At 34.6% G+C, this 17,280-nt stretch overlaps 1 protein-coding gene across 2 annotated transcripts in view; it reads left to right on the top strand.

Moving 5' to 3' along the window:
* Nucleotides 1-9,744, top strand: part of RTN1 (reticulon 1) — a 283,252-nt gene extending 273,508 nt beyond the window's left edge. For both annotated transcript variants that reach the window (XM_074235924.1, XM_074235925.1), the window contains 4 exons: nucleotides 300-369; nucleotides 913-959; nucleotides 1,041-1,099; nucleotides 8,984-9,744. In XM_074235924.1, coding sequence (XP_074092025.1) covers nucleotides 300-369; nucleotides 913-959; nucleotides 1,041-1,099; nucleotides 8,984-9,026 — 219 coding nt within the window. In that variant the 3' untranslated portion in view covers nucleotides 9,027-9,744. The remainder of the gene's footprint in view (nucleotides 1-299; nucleotides 370-912; nucleotides 960-1,040; nucleotides 1,100-8,983) is intronic.
* Nucleotides 9,745-17,280: the final 7,536 nt, after the last annotated feature.

Raw genomic sequence — 17,280 nt, 5'->3', positions numbered from 1 at the left:
ATTTTTAGTAGAGTCACTTGTAAATTTACATCAGACTCTCATCTTCAACTTATATATTTGGATCCAGGGGATAGAGTTCTGAACTTGGAGTCAGTAGAACCTGGGTTAAGATCCTGCCCCTAATTTCTTTGAGCCTCAATTTCCTCATCTCTAAAAATGAGATGCCAATAGTATCTACTTCACTAAATAGTTGTGAGGATTAAATGAGATAATGTATGGAAAGTTCTTAGCAAATCTTAAAGTACTGTGTAAATTAGAAATAAATTTTTGTAGACCTGATGATCCTTTTTAAATTTCAGTTTGCAGTTCTAATGTGGCTACTGACTTACGTTGGTGCTCTCTTCAATGGTCTGACACTACTGATAATGGGTAAAGACAATTTAAAATTATTTCTTAAATTTTATATAGAATTTATATGGAATTGAATGTTGTCCTCAATGTAGCTCTTAATCTTACTTTTTTATTTTATGGATTCTGAATAAAATATAAATCATGGAGTCTCCCAACTATAAAATAGTTTCCTAGCCATGGGAGAAGAGTTTTTTAACATGATAAATTATTCACTAAAAATGTATTTTTATCCTGTTGCCTTCTGTTTTCAATCAAATCTTACTTTTCTCATTGGTGTATCTCACAGCTCTTATATTATGACATATGTGAATTTTGATGAATTACATACTTGGGACATTCAGAAAGCATTTAACCTCACTTCAGGGAAAGCTGAATCATCCTTGTAGGCCACTCTATGTCTTTTTTTCTTTGAAATATGTTTAGCATCTTTTTTGTTAAAATCCATATAATGCTAAGAAGAACTGTCCAGTAGCATCTTAAAAATACATGAAATATGTGCACAGGTGTTTTATTACTCCCCAGTCTCAGAACATTAACTGTGTCCTTTTTTTTCCTCCTCAGCTGTGGTATCAATGTTTACTCTTCCGGTTGTATACTTTAAGCACCAGGTAAATTCAGTGTGGTGATTCTAAGTGTAAATTTCAAGAGTTGTGTCTTTTGGCATGCTCATAATTCCTTTTTCTTTGTAGGCACAAATTGACCAATATTTGGGACTTGTGAGGACTCATGTAAATACTGTCGTGGGAAAGTAAGTTCAATAGTGAATTTCTTAAAAGGATTGTTTTGTTATCTTTTAACATATTTGAGTGTGAAATGTAATATAAGTATAATCTTATGAATAATAGGTTTGGAGTTAGAAGATCTGGATTGGATATCAGTTCTATTTCTTAGAACCTATGTGGGCAAATCAATTTTCCTGGACTAAATTATGTCCAAAGTCTTAACCAGGTAGAAATCCCATGATTATTCATCAACTTACTGATTTCAATTATACAACTATGTTCTTTGCCATGAAAGTGCAAGTTCAGAATTTTGAAACAAATTAAATTATTGAAATAGAAGGATCATATCACTGATCATAAGAAATATATTTGATCTCCATGAAAGAGATCTCATGTTCAATTGGTTGGATAGGCCCCAAGAAAGAAAAGTTTATTGGAAGGCCCCTAAAATTAAAGACTTATTTTTGGGCTTGAAAATATTAATCAGGACAGATATGGTTGTTACAAGCTTGTAAGCCTTATTATTTGAAAGGCTGATGAATTGCTTGAGTTCAAGAGTCCTGAGCTTAACAGGCTAAAACCAATCAGGTGTCTGTACTAAATTAAACACCCAGAGTAGGATGCAGGAAGGGGTCACCTGACTATCAACAGAGCAATGAACCTGTCCTAGTCCAAAATGTTAAGGATTAAAGCTGCTGAGATTAAGGAAGCAAAGAAGGAAGGGAGGAGGGAAGGAGGGAGGGAGGAAGGAAGAAATGGGTTACCTGACTCCTAAGATAGCTCCAGATTTTGAATCCTGATTCTAAGCATTTAAATAAAGACTGAAGACCTGTAAGAAATTCTGTGAGATAGGTTACTCAATTAGCTCAGCTTCAGCAATCTATGATTGGGCAAAGTTACTATTTTTTAATGAAGCAGAGTGATGTAAATTGAATCCTGAACTGTGATAGGAGCTGGGATAGAAACTCTCTTGGCCTTAATTCACTCATTAAGTACGTGTAATAAACTATTTTCATTTTAAAGAGATTTTTTTTTTGATTGGCAGAAAATGGGAAACAAAAAAGAAAGTTTTGAAATTATTTCTAATTTGACAGATAAGGTAATTGAGGCTTATAAAGGTCTCAAAGAAAATTGACAGGATGGGCAATGAGGTAGTACAGTAAATGGAATGCTGGAGACTAGATTAAAATCTGTCCTTAGATACTTGATAATTGATTGACTATAGGAAAATAATGTAATATCTGTCTGCCTTAGGTTCTTCATCTGTAAAGCAAATAATAGCACCCATCTCCTAAGATTGTTGGAAAGATAAGATTTGTAAAGCACTTTGTCAACCTTAAAGTGATATATAAATATATTATCCATATATAAATTATTAAATATATAAATATAATTGTGTATTTTATAAAAACATATAAAATACATTTTCATAAATATATAACTTATGTATAAACATCTTAAATATATATCATATATCACAATGATTTTTTCACATGTTATAAAAGCTCTGTTATTATCCATATTCTGTAACTTAAAAGTCCAGATTCTTTCTAATACAGCAAATTACTTTCCTATTTCAATTTCTGGACATTATCCTGGCATTTTTCATGGTATCATCATGGATAATATTTATGTGGGCTAGGAGATGGTACAGTTAGTTGGATCAGCAACTAAATGAGCCCAAATACCCAAGTACATTTTTTTCAATTTTTATTTTTGTTGAATTTTACAATTTTCCCCCTAATCTCACTTCTCTCCCTCCCCCCACCCCTCACAGAAGGTATTCTGATAGTCTTTACATTGTTTCCATGCTAAACATTGATCAAAATCGAATGCCAAGCACATTTCTGAAAAGGGAAGTTTCTAGTTATGTGCCCACTGCTATGTTCTTAGATCTCTCTCGGAACTTTAGTATTGATTTAAATTAAGATGTTGAAGGTATGTTGAAGGTATTCTTATCAAATTTGTAGGTGAAAAAATAAAGTATAATTTAGAAAAATAAATTTTAAAAATTATAGGTGACCCAACACTAGGCTAATTAATGATAGATGACAAAATGAAGATAAAAAATTATTTAGAGAGATTATAATCCAAATCCAAAAATCCAAATTAAATTTAATTTATTTTCTCCAAGTAATAAATAACAAAAAGTGCATTCTGCATTTAGGTTCAACAACAAAAAAAGTTGAGGTTTCACTAGACCTATATGGGAAAGAGGCAAGCCTGAGATCCCTAAAGGATGATGATAACTTATGATGGAGAAGAAGAAGATAGAGCTGTTTAACTTTAACTTTGGTTCAATTTCTTCAACAAGGAGAATGATCTTCAGACTGGAAGTATAGAACAAAAAAATTTTCCAATAGAACATATATATATATATATATATATATATATATATATATATATATATATATATATATGATTTTTAAAAGGGAGATATTGAGAGAACATCTAGCAATTCAGATCACCAGATCCAGATGAAAAGCATCACAGAGTATGAAAGCATTACTGCAGATGTGATTGCTAAACTACTGTGAAAGAACAAGGAGTATCAAAGAGATGCCACAGGACTAGAGAAGAGGAAATAATCTGCTTCAGAAAAGAGAGTTATTATATTATTATATCATATTATATTATATCATATCATATTATATTATTATAACATGTGATGTGATGTGATGTGATGTGATGTGATGTGATGTGATGTGATGTGATGTGATGTGATGTGATGTGATATGATATGATAGAGTCTGGCAACTATAGTCCAGTGAGCTTGACTTCAGTTTCTTACAAAAGTCTAAAAAAGGCTTCTAGAATAGTTAGTGAAAATCTCTTCTGATTTCATCTAGCAGAAGTTAATGATCAATTAACCTTATATTTTGGCAGCCTTATGATACTGATAGATAAGGAAAATTGTACTAAAATAGTTTACTTATCTGTATTTTAGGTAATATATTGCCTATGGTATTATAATATATATGTGGACAAGATGAAAAGATAGACTAAATAAACAACAATATAGTATAGGTGGAGCCCCTGAAACATAGATCCAGTTAATTGGATGTAATCAAATAAGTGATTAATCCTTTAATTCATAAAACTGAGTGGAATAACTAATATTTTCCAAGATAAATCAGAATTTTAATAGAGCTTAGAAGCTAAAATCTTGAACTAAGCATCAGATGAAATATAGTAGAATACATAGAATCCATTTTGTAGAAATTAATAGAGTTTCATTACAGCTACATTTTAATTCTTGCAAGAAAAGACTAGATATCTAAGATAACAGGGATAACTTAGAAACATTGCAGATTCTGTTACAGATCACCACAATAAAGTGAATCACAATAAACCAAGTCACATAATTTTTTATGTGTTTACACTAAACTAGTCTATTAAATGTGCAATAAAATTATGTTAAAAAACTTAATGATATACTTCAATTTTAAAATACTTTATTGCTAAAAATGCTCAGTTTCATCAGAACCTTCAATGTATCAATCTTTTTGTTGATGGAGGGTCTTACCTTAATGTTGATGGCTGCTGCCTGATCAGAGTAGTGGTTACTGAAGACTGTAATGACTGTGGCAATTTCTTAAAAAAAAGACAACAGTGAAGTTTTCCACAGCAATTGATTCATTCTTAGAGTCCATTTTCATGTTATTTATTGGAGGCTAGAGAAGGAAAAAGACAGGGTACCAGTTGGTAAAGCAATTATACACACTCATTTAATAAGTTTGTTATCTTATATGGGCATGGTTTGTGGTGCTCCAAAACAATTACAATAATAATATCAAGGATCCTTGATCACAAATCACCATAATATATATAAAATAATAATCATGAAAAAATTTGAAATAGTGTGAGAATTATCAGAAAATGACACAGGGGCACTGTTGGAAAAATATTGCTGAAAGACTTGCTCAATGTGTGGTTATAACTAACCTTCAAATTGAAAAAAGCAATATTTGTGAAATATAAAAAAGCAAAACATAATAAAATGAGGCAGACCTGTACTTAGGGACATATGAAGACTTAGCAGGAAATGGAAAAGGAGGGAAGAGCAAGTATTCAAGGTATTCTTGGGAAGGGATTCAGATATAAGAATATAAAGAATCTTTAAACCATAACAGGAGGAAGAAAGAGGTTAATGATCATTCAAGGGTCCCAACTTTAGATGTGACACATCCTGTTATTAATCTGGTTACTCTTAGGCAATAAGAAGATGTAAAGGTTTCAGAAAGTCTCTCAGTGAAGCAGAGGTATATACAGATATATACAGCAGTCATGTCTGGTTGGTGTCTTCTCTCTCATGTCAGAGGCAGGGAGAGCCAGGGAGAGGCTAGTTATGTACACTTGAGCACCATAAGGCTCTAGAAATGCCTAACATGGAAATTTTTAATAATGGAGAGTTCCAAGTAAAGGAACAGAGTAAGGGTGTGAAGCAGGAGAATATTTGTCCAGAACTAAGAATAAGCATTTTATTTATAAGAATTGACAGACACTGTTCTAAGTGCTCTATAAATATTATTTTATTTGATCCTCACAACAACCATAGGAGGTAGGTGCTGTAATTTCCATTTTACAGTTGAGGAAACTGAGGCAAACAAAAGTTGAGTGACATAGTCACATAGCTAGGAAATGTTGGGGTTGGATTTGTTGAACTCCAGACCCAGCTCTCTGTACACTCTACCACCTAGCTGCCTCATGAGCCTGAGGTCCATGAGATTTATAGATCTTAAAGAGATCCCAAAGCTAAAGTTTTTCAGAATACCATACACTTGAGTCAGAAAAATTCAAAATCTCTAATATTACAAAGGGAAAATGGGAGTGTTCAAAAAAGATCTGAATTTTAACAATTTATGAGTCAACTATGGGAAATGATAACCAAAAGAAAATGGAAAAAAAGAATTGCTAATGTAGTTCTGAGCTTCATTAAAAAAGATTTAAAATTCTGTTATGGTGAGATACCCTAGTCCATCTCTATCTGGAAAGAATGTGCAGCTATGGTCTCCAGTGGAAGGCAAATAGACCTCAAGATAATGCAAAATGAAGATCAATTGAAAGAACTGAGGATATTTAGCTCAGAAACAAGAAGGTTTTGGGCAAACATGATAACTGTCTTTAAGTATTTGAAGGACCATCATTTGAAGAGAAAGTAAACTTGTTCTTCTTGGCCCCAGAGTGTAATGGGTAGAAGTCACAAAGGGGCAGATTGAAGTTTGATTTCCCAGAGAAACTAACAATTAGAGCTGAGAAAAAAGTTGAATTGTCTGTTTTTTAAGAGATAATTGATGCTCCCAAACTCTTCAAGCAAAAACCAGATATGTTGATGAGATTACTATCCTGGAATAGGTTGAATTAACCCAATGCTGAGATTCTTGGAGCCTGGGACTCTGGATTCAAAAATTGAATAATAGCAGAATGGTCAAGGGAGACCTAGGTTAACCTGGTTCTTGTAAAAACCTAATTTGGGGAGGAGGAATTAGTTGAACACGAGGCTAATGTGAGCCAATTGTGAAATCAGCATGAACAAAGGTTCTGACAATAGCAATAGAGTTTCTAGATCACAAGAGGTAATAATTGCATACTATTGTGTGGTAGTCAGTTCACATTGGGAATATTTATTCCCTTCATTTCTCTGCACTACCCTTTATAAAGGAAATTGATAAAGGGTAACATAACCAGAGGGGATTGACCAAAATAGTGAGAAATCTGAAAACAATATCCAATGAGGAATTTATAAAAGAAATTTAGATTGGGAAATTCAATTGGGATTAATAATAAACTAATATGAATTATTTCTTTAAAACTTAGAAAACACTTTTCCTATGTTATCTCATGGGATCCTAAGCAACCCTGTGAAGGAGGTATTTTTCTTATGCCCATTTTACAGATGAGGAAATTGAGGCTAAGAAAATTTAAGGGACTTGCCCAACGGTCATATATCTAGTAACTTTCTAATGCCAGATTTGAACCAGATCTTCCTGACTCCAGGCTCATTACTCCATCCACCTGTTTTGTCTTACCTGCTTTGGGGTCAGAGCATGGGGAAGAGAGGTAATGGTAATACTCTTCCAATATTTTCAGAGTTATTCTAGATAAAAAGCTGCATACTTGTTCTGTGTTGATCCACAGAGCAAAACTAGGAGCAATGGGTGGAATATAAAAGAAGGAAAATTCAGTTTAATATAAAAAATAACTTTATAACAGAGCTGCCAAGTCAATGAATAGATTATCTCATCAACTAGTGAGCTCCTTCTCACTGTCAATCTCAAAACATAAACTTAATGTTTCTTGTCAGGGATCTTGTAATGGAGATGCCTGTCAAGGGAGGAAAAACTAATTTGATGACTATAAAAGTCTCTTCCAAATTCAAGATTCTATAACTCTATGAAATGACATAAATGTCAAAAAATTGTTAAAAAAAGGATGAAGTATTAGACAAATATAAGATATTATTAACAAGGTGTCTTAAGTAGAATTCTTAAAATGAATAATTTCCCTGATGTAAACTTAGTCTAAAATGAAGCTTCTTTAGAATAGAGTCAGAGGATTGCCTTGACTTTAAACCACTTCAGGGCAAATAGTCTATATTTTGTTTCATTGATTGATCACTGGTCCAGCTTCTTCTTCTTTAAAGATGAAAAAATTGAGGGTGAGTGATCTATACTCTAGACTAGAGAGATGCCATCTATAATACTCTCAGGTATTGATGAAACTAGATTAAAATATAATTCAAAAATACATGAAAAAATAAATAAAATACAAATTGTTCATTTCAGTTGTGTCCAACTCCTCATGACCCCATCTGGGATTTTCTTGGCAGAAATGTTGGAGTGGTTTGCTATTTCCTTCTCCAGATCATTTTTACAGATAAGGAAACCAAGGCAAACAAGATTAAATCCTGTGGGCCAGAGTCACAAAGCTAGTTAAGTGTTTGAGGCCAGATTTGAATTCAGTAAGATGAATCTTCCTAATTCAGGTCCATCACTCTATCTACTGCATCACCTCACCTGGAACATAGTAGGAACTTAATAGATATTTGTTGGTTGACTAAATCAATAAATGCATATTGTACAAAATTATTCCAAGTATTCTGTTGTAGCATTGAACTTTCATTCTTAATGTCTGAGGCCATATTTGAACTCAGGAAGTTAAGTCTTCCTTACTCCAAGCCTAGCATTTTTAATCCACTTTACCACCTAGCTGCTCTATCATGCAATCTTAAGGAATCTTTATGTATGAATTAGTGGCCCCTTTCTTTTAGAGTTTGACAGTACTGCCCTAGACTACACTATTGCAAACTTGAATAGTGTCATCTTATTTAAGTAAAGTCATAAAGCTTTTTCAATTCATCAATTCCAATATTTTGCTTATTAACACATTTAACATGTGATTGCATGAAAAGATATTACCTACATTATGACGAATATCTATTGTTTTATCTTCTACTTACTAATCAAAAACAGTTTTAGTTACAATTATTTGCATATATGATCTTTTCTATTGTTTTAAATTATATAAACATTAGCAATCAAAAAATGAGTCTTGTTAAAAAAATATTCTTTCCCTATTTCTTACATACAGAGTCACATTTCTTATAGAAATATTCCTCCAAAGAATAATGACCATATCTCCAAAATTTAGAATATTGAATTAAAATATTATCTGGAAACCGATTTTTTTCAACACACAAACTGACTTTTCATTCTTAGTATACAATTCTAAGAAATTCCTGGCTGCCATACCCACCTTTCTATCAGTTGCTCCAAGGTGCATTGCTATATGATAGTATGTGGTTAGAGAAAGCAAAGATATATGATATATGTTGAATTAATAAAATAATGTTCATAAGCAATGACTTGTGATGAATTGTCTTCTGATCTTTTGATGCTTTTCATTTTTAGGATTCAGGCCAAAATCCCAGGAGCAAAAAGGCAGACAGAGTAAAGTGGATTTCCAACAGGCAACTAGGAATTATAGAGGAGTGGTAAAAGCTCTATTCTTACACTTTACTGCAAATCGATTGTTTCCTTCCCCCTCCCCAAACCTTGATCTTAGAAACGTATACTTCTCAACAGCTGTTTTTAGGCTGTTTCTGTACTCTTAAAATATCTGCAATCACTTGTGTCAAGCAATATAGTATAGTAAAGAGAAAATGTGTAGTGGATATGGTTTTTATTTTATGTTGCTTAAAAAGTGCATGATGGTAAGACTCTGAATAATCTTTCTATAGTGTTCCTCCTTCTTCCTTACTCTTTGCAGTGCTTATATAACTTTTAATGTTCCATTTAGCTAGGCCTTTCTTGCTTGGTGAGCTGTCACTGAGTTGCTGGTTGGATTAATCTTTAATAACTATATATAGAATCGTAGGTGGATGTTTTGGTGTTTTTCCAGCACGCACACACATACACAAACTAATGAAAAGTCAGTAGTACTTAACAGTAACCAATTTTGTATAACTTAAAAAAAAGGAAAAACAAAAATATCCAGTACTTTTGTTGTATGGGATTGATGGACTGATTTACATGTATGGTAACTGAAAAGTACCAGCTTGTTAACTTTATTACAATTTGTATTACTCTCTCTGTAGTTCCTAATGGACTTAATTATGAACTCTGAATATTTGCACTTATGTACTTGATACTGAATGCAGAAATAAATGTTACTCAATATAGAAATGTCTCCTTTTTTCTACTACTATTGGTAATATGATATTCTCTGGAAGATTTAAGGGATTAAAGTCATTGACCCATGCATGCAAGACTGGTTTCTTGACCTTTGGGATCTATTGCCCATTTTGATACAAAGTACCCAATTCCAGTCAATTTCATGGACTCTTTAAGTAGTATTATCAGATATTATTGAACAACAATGTGAGGATGAGGTGCAGGCAAGGTGTACTGCTCTGATCTCATTGAGAAATCAGATGCAATTGTTTAAAATGGGGAGAGATCTGGAAATTCTGTCCTATGAGAAATATATAAAGGAAATGAGAATATTGAGTTTAAAATAATGATGATGATGATGATGATGATAATAATAATAATAAACTAGCATTTATATAGTGTTGGATTTTACCAGGTAACACTTGGACTACAAGAGCAAAAGCAGGATGAATTAGGTTTAAGTATCTACTATGTATAAAACTACAGCAACACTTTACACTAATGAAATGGCCATTGAAAGGCATTTCTACCTGTTTGCAAATATCAGAAATTTGTCAAATTTCAGACTTCAAAAGAGCTGAATATGAAGGAAATCCTTGCTGGCTCAAGTTTCTGAATTCTAAAGTATGATATAAAACATTTTTTTAAATTTATTAAAACATAAAAATCAAACCCTTAACTACACTTTCAATATATCTCCTCCTTTATGACTCTTTATAATTTTATTATATAGATAATTTAGTCTGTGTCAGCACATGTTATATTTGTTCTGTACAATGCAAAATTATTTCCCTAAAATTCCCTTCCACTTTTGACTCTTTTCCAGTGGTGAAAGGTTAGGAGAAGGAATTGCATATTTGGGAACTCTTAATTGAGATCAAGAGATCATATGGGAAGGGAGTTTGTCTTCCTTCCATTTCCCCTGCTGGTATACCTTTCAAAAGGTGCTGGCTCCAGGTTCCAGATCTGAGTCACCAAGGCAACATTGACTTTTCCAAACCTGCTGGCCAATTTCATCTCTCTCTACTCTAGACCTCTCTCCATACTAACCTTCTCTGCCCCAGGTCATGATAAGTGGCTACAGCTCTGGACTGTCAATCTGTTGCCCTGACTGGTTACGTTCTGTGACCAACAAGGCTGAGTGTGGCTCACAATCTCTCCCTTCTCTCTTTCCCTATCTGACATGAGATTCCTGGAAGGAAAAAGAAAGATGGAGCAGAGGCAGTAAGGGGCATCAGTGCTGAGCCTGTAGTCAGGAAGGCTATTATAATTTCCTCAATTACAAAATAGCACTTACCTCACAGGATTGTTGTTAAACTCAAATGAAATAATATTTCAAAGATACTTTATACAGTCCTGGCAAATAATAAGTGCTCCTTTCTTCCCCAAAAGGTAAGGTCATGTCCTACCTTTTCTGTCATCTAATCAGTTTAAACTTCTGAGATAACACATTTATTATTATTTTGTTTTTGGGATATTGTTATCAACTCTTGAGAGGTAATATGGCATGTGCAAAGAGTCAAAAAGATCTGCGTTTAAATGTTGCTTTTTATACATACTGGTTGTGAAATTGTGGATAAATCATTTAAATCTTTCAGCCCCCCCCCCATCAAGTCTAAAAACTGTGTGACAGATATCTTTATCAGTGGAGGAAATGTTCATACCTGGAGTTCCCCTGAATCACTGAAATCACCAATCTGGTGGGGAAGGATTGGGAAGGAGAGACAAATTATATCATCACTGAGATATTTGAAAGAGTTATTTCTTTTTAATTGAAATTAAACCTGATCCATTGCACACTGTCAAGGAGAGGAGGGAGGGAGAAAAATGTGGAACTCAAAATCTTACAAAAACATGAAAACCTAAAAAATAAAGAAAAAGAAATTAAATCCGATCCAAAAGGCAGAATGCTGACACAGTGATCTTAATTGCTTCACTTTTGAATTGTTTACCCTATTATTTTTTTCCATTCAGCAATCATTGACAACTATGTATTGTGTGATGGAGATATAAAAAACAAAAACAAAACAGTCCCTGCCTTCCAAAAGCTTACATTTTATCAAGGAATACTCTATTTTTAATAGTCAGACATGTTTTAGTAAAAGATTATCATTGTTGGGTAGTTAGGTAGCGTAGTGGACAGAGGACTGGCCCTGGAGTCAGAAGGACCCGAGTTCAAATCCAGCCTAAGATACTTAATAATTATTGGCTGTGTGACCTTGGGCAAGTCACTTAACCCCATTGCCTTGCAAAAATAAAAAACAAAAGAATAACCAATATAGTACTCTTTGAGGATATTGACCCCAACTGAACAATTGACCTTAGGAAGAACTTAGAGACTGCATTCTATTTCTTCATCTAATCATCCAGCTATCCCAGTGTAGTTCCAGACCAGCCTTATGCCACAAAAAAATAATTCGAAAATAACAATAGATAGCATTTATGCCATATTTTAAGGTTTTCAAAGCACTGTACAAATATTATCTCATTTGATCCTCACAATAATCCTGGAGTGGGTGGGGAGCATGTGCTATTATTATCATCCTCATTTTACAGATGAATAAACTGAGGCAAACAGATTAAATTACTTCTCCAGGGAATATCATAAGCAAGATTCAAGCTCAGATGTTACTGACTCTGATTCCTTCATTCTGTTTATTGTCCCAACTAGCTGCTCTCAAGAAACTCTCATTCTATTGTTAAATAAAATATATATTCAGAGAAACAATAAACAAATTGCAAAAAATATGAAAATAAAAATCTGATTTAGGAGGGGGCATAGGAACTGAGCCCTGAAGAGGACCGAGGATTCTAAGAGACAAAAGTATAAAAAGGAGAACATTCATCCCATGGATAGGAACGATATTTGCAAAGGTGCTACTCTGAAAGATGTTGTGTAGAGGAAATATCAAGTTGTCTAGTGTGTGACTGAATTATAAAATAGCAGTAATATGAAATTCAGGCAACTAGGTGCTGCCTGTGCACCAAAGTACATAGAGTACAGAACCTAGGGTCAGGAAACCCATTTTTCTGAGTTCAAATCTGGTCTTAGATACTAGTTGTATGACCTTGAGCAAGTCACTTTACTCTGCCTCAGTTTCCTCATCTGTAAAATGAGTTGGAGAAGGAAATGGCAAACCACTCCAGTATCTTTGCCAAGAAAAACTCTAAGTAGGATCATGAAGAGTCAGACATGACTGAAAAACAACTGAATGACAACACTACAAAATTGACCTCAAAAAGTAGGATAGATTGTGAAGATCTTTAATTCCCAAATAAAGGATTTTATATTATATGCTACAAGCAATGCGAAGTCATTGAAGACTCTAGGAGAGTGATTCAGTCAAATTTGAGTATGACCATGGGTCATACTGGTTAGTGCTTCTGCTTGCCCATGTAGGTAACTCAAAACTTGTGAAGCTTGGTACGTGGAGATGATAAGGAAGTTCCCTTATTGACCACTGGACAGTTGTAGTTAATAACTTAAAAGTGGCTTCATGTAAGTTTGAGACTTCCAGTGAGGATTAGGGAGGAAGGGCAGTTTTCCCTGGCCTAGGAAAGGTCCTAGGGTTAGCTCTAATCAATTTTCCCATTGTTAATTTTCAGAATGAAAATTTATGCCTCAGCAAACCATATATCATGTCTTGATTTATTGTTTTGTTAATTTTCTAGACTTAAGAAAGTGGATGGAGAAAATGTAGATAATGCAATTAAACTTAAAAGTATATCTTGGATTCATTTTTTCCCTCGGAGAGCTAATTAAATACTTGCTAACCAGCTCTGCACTGTTTCCCACCCCTATGACCATGCATCCACTGGGTCATCTTGGTTGTTAGATTTGGTCTGCCTCTTTTGTATTCTTTACTGTTCTTAGATAAATCATTATCAATCCTGAGTTAAAGAACCTCAGTGGTCCTTGGTGCTTTAGTTGTAGTAGACCGGTGAGAAGGATAAAAGTCCCTGGCAGTTGTTCTATAGCTCTTGGAACAGATAGCCATCAATGAGAGAGTGAGCCCAAGCCCTCATTCAGATTGCCAGAATATAGTTATCACTAAAGTTTGTGGGGAGTGAAAGGTGTAATGCAGAACTGAGTAAAACTGTAAAATGCCTGCTTAACAACACCCTTAAATGTTTTATGTTTTAATGAGGTTTAAACATTAATCTCCTGGCAGAGAGTATAACAGTAATCAAAAATTACTGAATCTGGTTCTAAAGTCATTTTTGCCTGTGCACCAGGTAATGTTTTGTATTTAACATTATTTTTGTATATTGGAAATAAATAACTGTCCCATACTTGATTCATATTGTACATTTAGTACCTTTGCCACATCCCTCAATTTTGGGAAGGTCCTAGACATGAGTCAAAACTTAAAGCTTATATAAATCATCCTTTTGAGTGAAATTCAGCAAAGGTAGACTAAGGCAAGTCTCTCCAAACAAAATAACAATTTATTAATAGAATGTGAACCTGTTAATAAAAGGGTCAATGGTTTGTCTTGATTTTTGCCAAAGATCCTGAGAAGAAGATTTAACTAATTTTTAAAAGGTTAGAACAAAAAACAGACCAGGATAAGTGACATTGTGGGGTTGAGGTCAGCATAACTGTTACATTACTGACATGTGGATGCAGTATAAAAGCCCCAGTAATAAGCTTTAAGAATATTCATTTGACAGTTGGGAGGAGAATGGATTGCAAAGGGAAGAGACTGGAATCAAAGCAACCTTTATAAAGCTATTGCATATAAACACCTTGATTTTGAAAAATACTCATAGGTTTTCAGGAATGAGTAAGGGAAAAATCATCCTGTGATAGCTAATATTTTCATTATTGCCATTATGCTTATAAAAATATTCAGAGGCTATGATATGAATGTATTCAGTAAATACAACACTTCAATATTAGGAATGCTTAGAAAAACATGGGCAATGTAGAAATATGATTTGCATGACTTCATATGTATAATGAGTATCATATCTCTTAATGAATTGGGGAATGAATGGGAAAAAGAATTTGGAACTTAAAAATATTTTTTTAAGAAAGGAATACTTGGGGGTGGCTAGGTAGCATAGTGGATAAACACCGGCCTTGGAGTCAGGAGTACCTGGGTTCAAATCTGGTCTCAGACACTTAATTACCTAGCTGTGTGGCCTTGGGCAAGCCACCCCCATTTGCCTTGCAAAAAAAAAACCTGAAAAAAAGAAAGGAATACTTGGAAGATATTTATTAATTGACTAGTTGATTGATAAAAGGAGATTGCCATTACACTGACAGTAGCCACAGATACCCAACCGTTTAACACAGAATAGATCATTTTTGCTATGTTCCTTCTAGGTAGAAAATGTGACGATAAGTTCCTGCTACAAGGGAAGATAGCTTTGCATCAAGATCTTCCTAAAATGAAAATAAAATGCACAAATATAACATAAGAGGCTGGATGCAAATTTTAGTTAAAAAAAACAAAGACTATTTTATATTGACAAATAATGTCATTCTCCATAGAACCAAGTGGAGAATTCTTGGGGAGTGCAGGAGAGGGAAGAGGGAACATAGAGGAGGAGGAAGTAGAACACAGAAAGGAAAAGGTAAAGACAACAGAAAGAGGGAGGCAGAGTCAAGATGGCAGCAAGAGAAGAGCCTCTCCTAGGTGCTCTCTTCAAAATATTTCAAAAATCTTAAAATTATGAGTCTAAATTTTTGAGAGACATAACCCATAGAAAGATTCAGTGAGGCAACTCTCCAGCCCAAGGTAACCTGGAAAATAGTGGGAAAACTTTGTTCCATGGGGTTAGAGGGGCGGCCCCTCCAGAGTGAGAAACTTCAGCCTCCTGGGAACAGCCCCAGGGCACCTGCAAGCCATGGCTCCTAGCAGCAGAAGCAGTTTCCTGAACTGCACCCAAGGGAGCACAAAGCACAGCTTGGAAGATCAGCGGGAAGACCTCTGCCAGAGTAAGTGCAAAGTGCAGGCCCTCAGCAGGTCTCAACACTCCGCATGGCCATAGCACTCAGTGCACCTCCATCCAGGAAACAGAAGCAGGCTCGTGGAGCTGACGAGCAGGATCTTCTAGGCATCTGAGCCCCGAGTGCTCAGCCCACCGAAGGTAAGGGAATAGAGGGAGAATTCCAAGGTCTGTCCTCTATCCCTGGAACAGGACTGTGGGGCTCTGACCACATTCAGATTCTGATCGAAGTCTAGGCCCCCTATAGAGCAGGGACCTCCCTACCTCAGCCCCACGGCAGAGGGTTGCGCTTGTGGTCACTCACAGACCAGGAGAGCAGTCAGGGACTCATACACTGAGGTCCTTGTGGGGGTGTCCCAATAGAACTCAAAAGCTCAGGAAGCACCCCAAAACCAGGCACAGGCTAGAGAAATGAATAAACAGGAAAAAAAAGGAACATGACCACTGACAAATATTTTGTCTATGATTCCAAGGAGGATCAAAATACTCAACCTTCTGCACCTAAAGACTGCAAGAAAAATAAAAGTTGGGATCAGGCTATGACTTTATTTATCATGAAGTTCTATATTTTTGTGGGGGAAGGGTATTATATTTACTCTTAAACAAGAATATTTTAGTAATGTATAAATAGTCATATTAAACAAAAAAATAAAGAAACCAGGAGGGATGGGAATTCAGGGAAGCATGGAGGCATTTACATGAACTGGTGCTGAATGGAATGAGAAGAACCAGGAGAATGTTGTGCACCCTAACAGCAACATGGGAGTGATCATCATCCTTGATGGACTTGCTCATTCCATCAGTGCAATAATCTGCGACAATTTTGGGTTACTTGCAATGGAGAATACCATCTGTATCCAGAGAGGGAGTTGTGGAGTTTGAACATAGACCAAAGACTATTACCTTCAATTTAGAAAAAAAAAAACCCATTACCTAATTATGTAATTTTGCTATCTCTTATACTTTATTTTTCTTCCTTAAGGATATGATTTCTCTCTCATCACATTCAACTTAGATCATTGCATACCATGGAAACAAGTAAAGACTAACAGATGCCTTCTATGGGGGGTGGAGGGAGGGAAGCAAGAATAGGGGTAAATTTGTAAAACTCAAAATAAATAAAATCTTTCAAAAAAAGACAACTGAGAGAGTGCACTTAACTGTATGTCCATTAACAAGTCATTTCATTCATTGGGTTTCAGTTTTATCAAAGAGAAAAGGGATAATAAAGGGATAATAGAATGTGCACTACCAGACTCAAAGGATTTCCATAAGCATCAGTGAAATTATATAGAGTGCTTTGTAAATGTAAAAAAACTATAAGCTCTGTTTATCATCATCCTCATCATTATCAATGAAATTATGTAAAGTGCTTTGTAAATGTAGAAAAAACTATAATCTCTGTCTATCATCATTATTATTATTGTTAAGTATTGTTATCTAAAAAATAACTGGCCAGGACATCTTTTGCCAAAAGTGTTTACCAGTGTTATAGAGGGTGTCCTGTGATGAGGTTCTACAAATATTCCTTTTCTGCAGATAAGATTGTACTATTTTCAAATCTTTGGTGAAATCCA

Source organism: Macrotis lagotis, chromosome 4 (genome assembly GCF_037893015.1).
Source record: "Macrotis lagotis isolate mMagLag1 chromosome 4, bilby.v1.9.chrom.fasta, whole genome shotgun sequence".
Classification (NCBI taxonomy): Eukaryota; Metazoa; Chordata; class Mammalia; order Peramelemorphia; family Peramelidae; genus Macrotis; species Macrotis lagotis.
The sequence above is the reverse complement of the archived record's forward strand: the minus strand, read 5'-3'. Positions and strand labels throughout refer to the sequence as shown.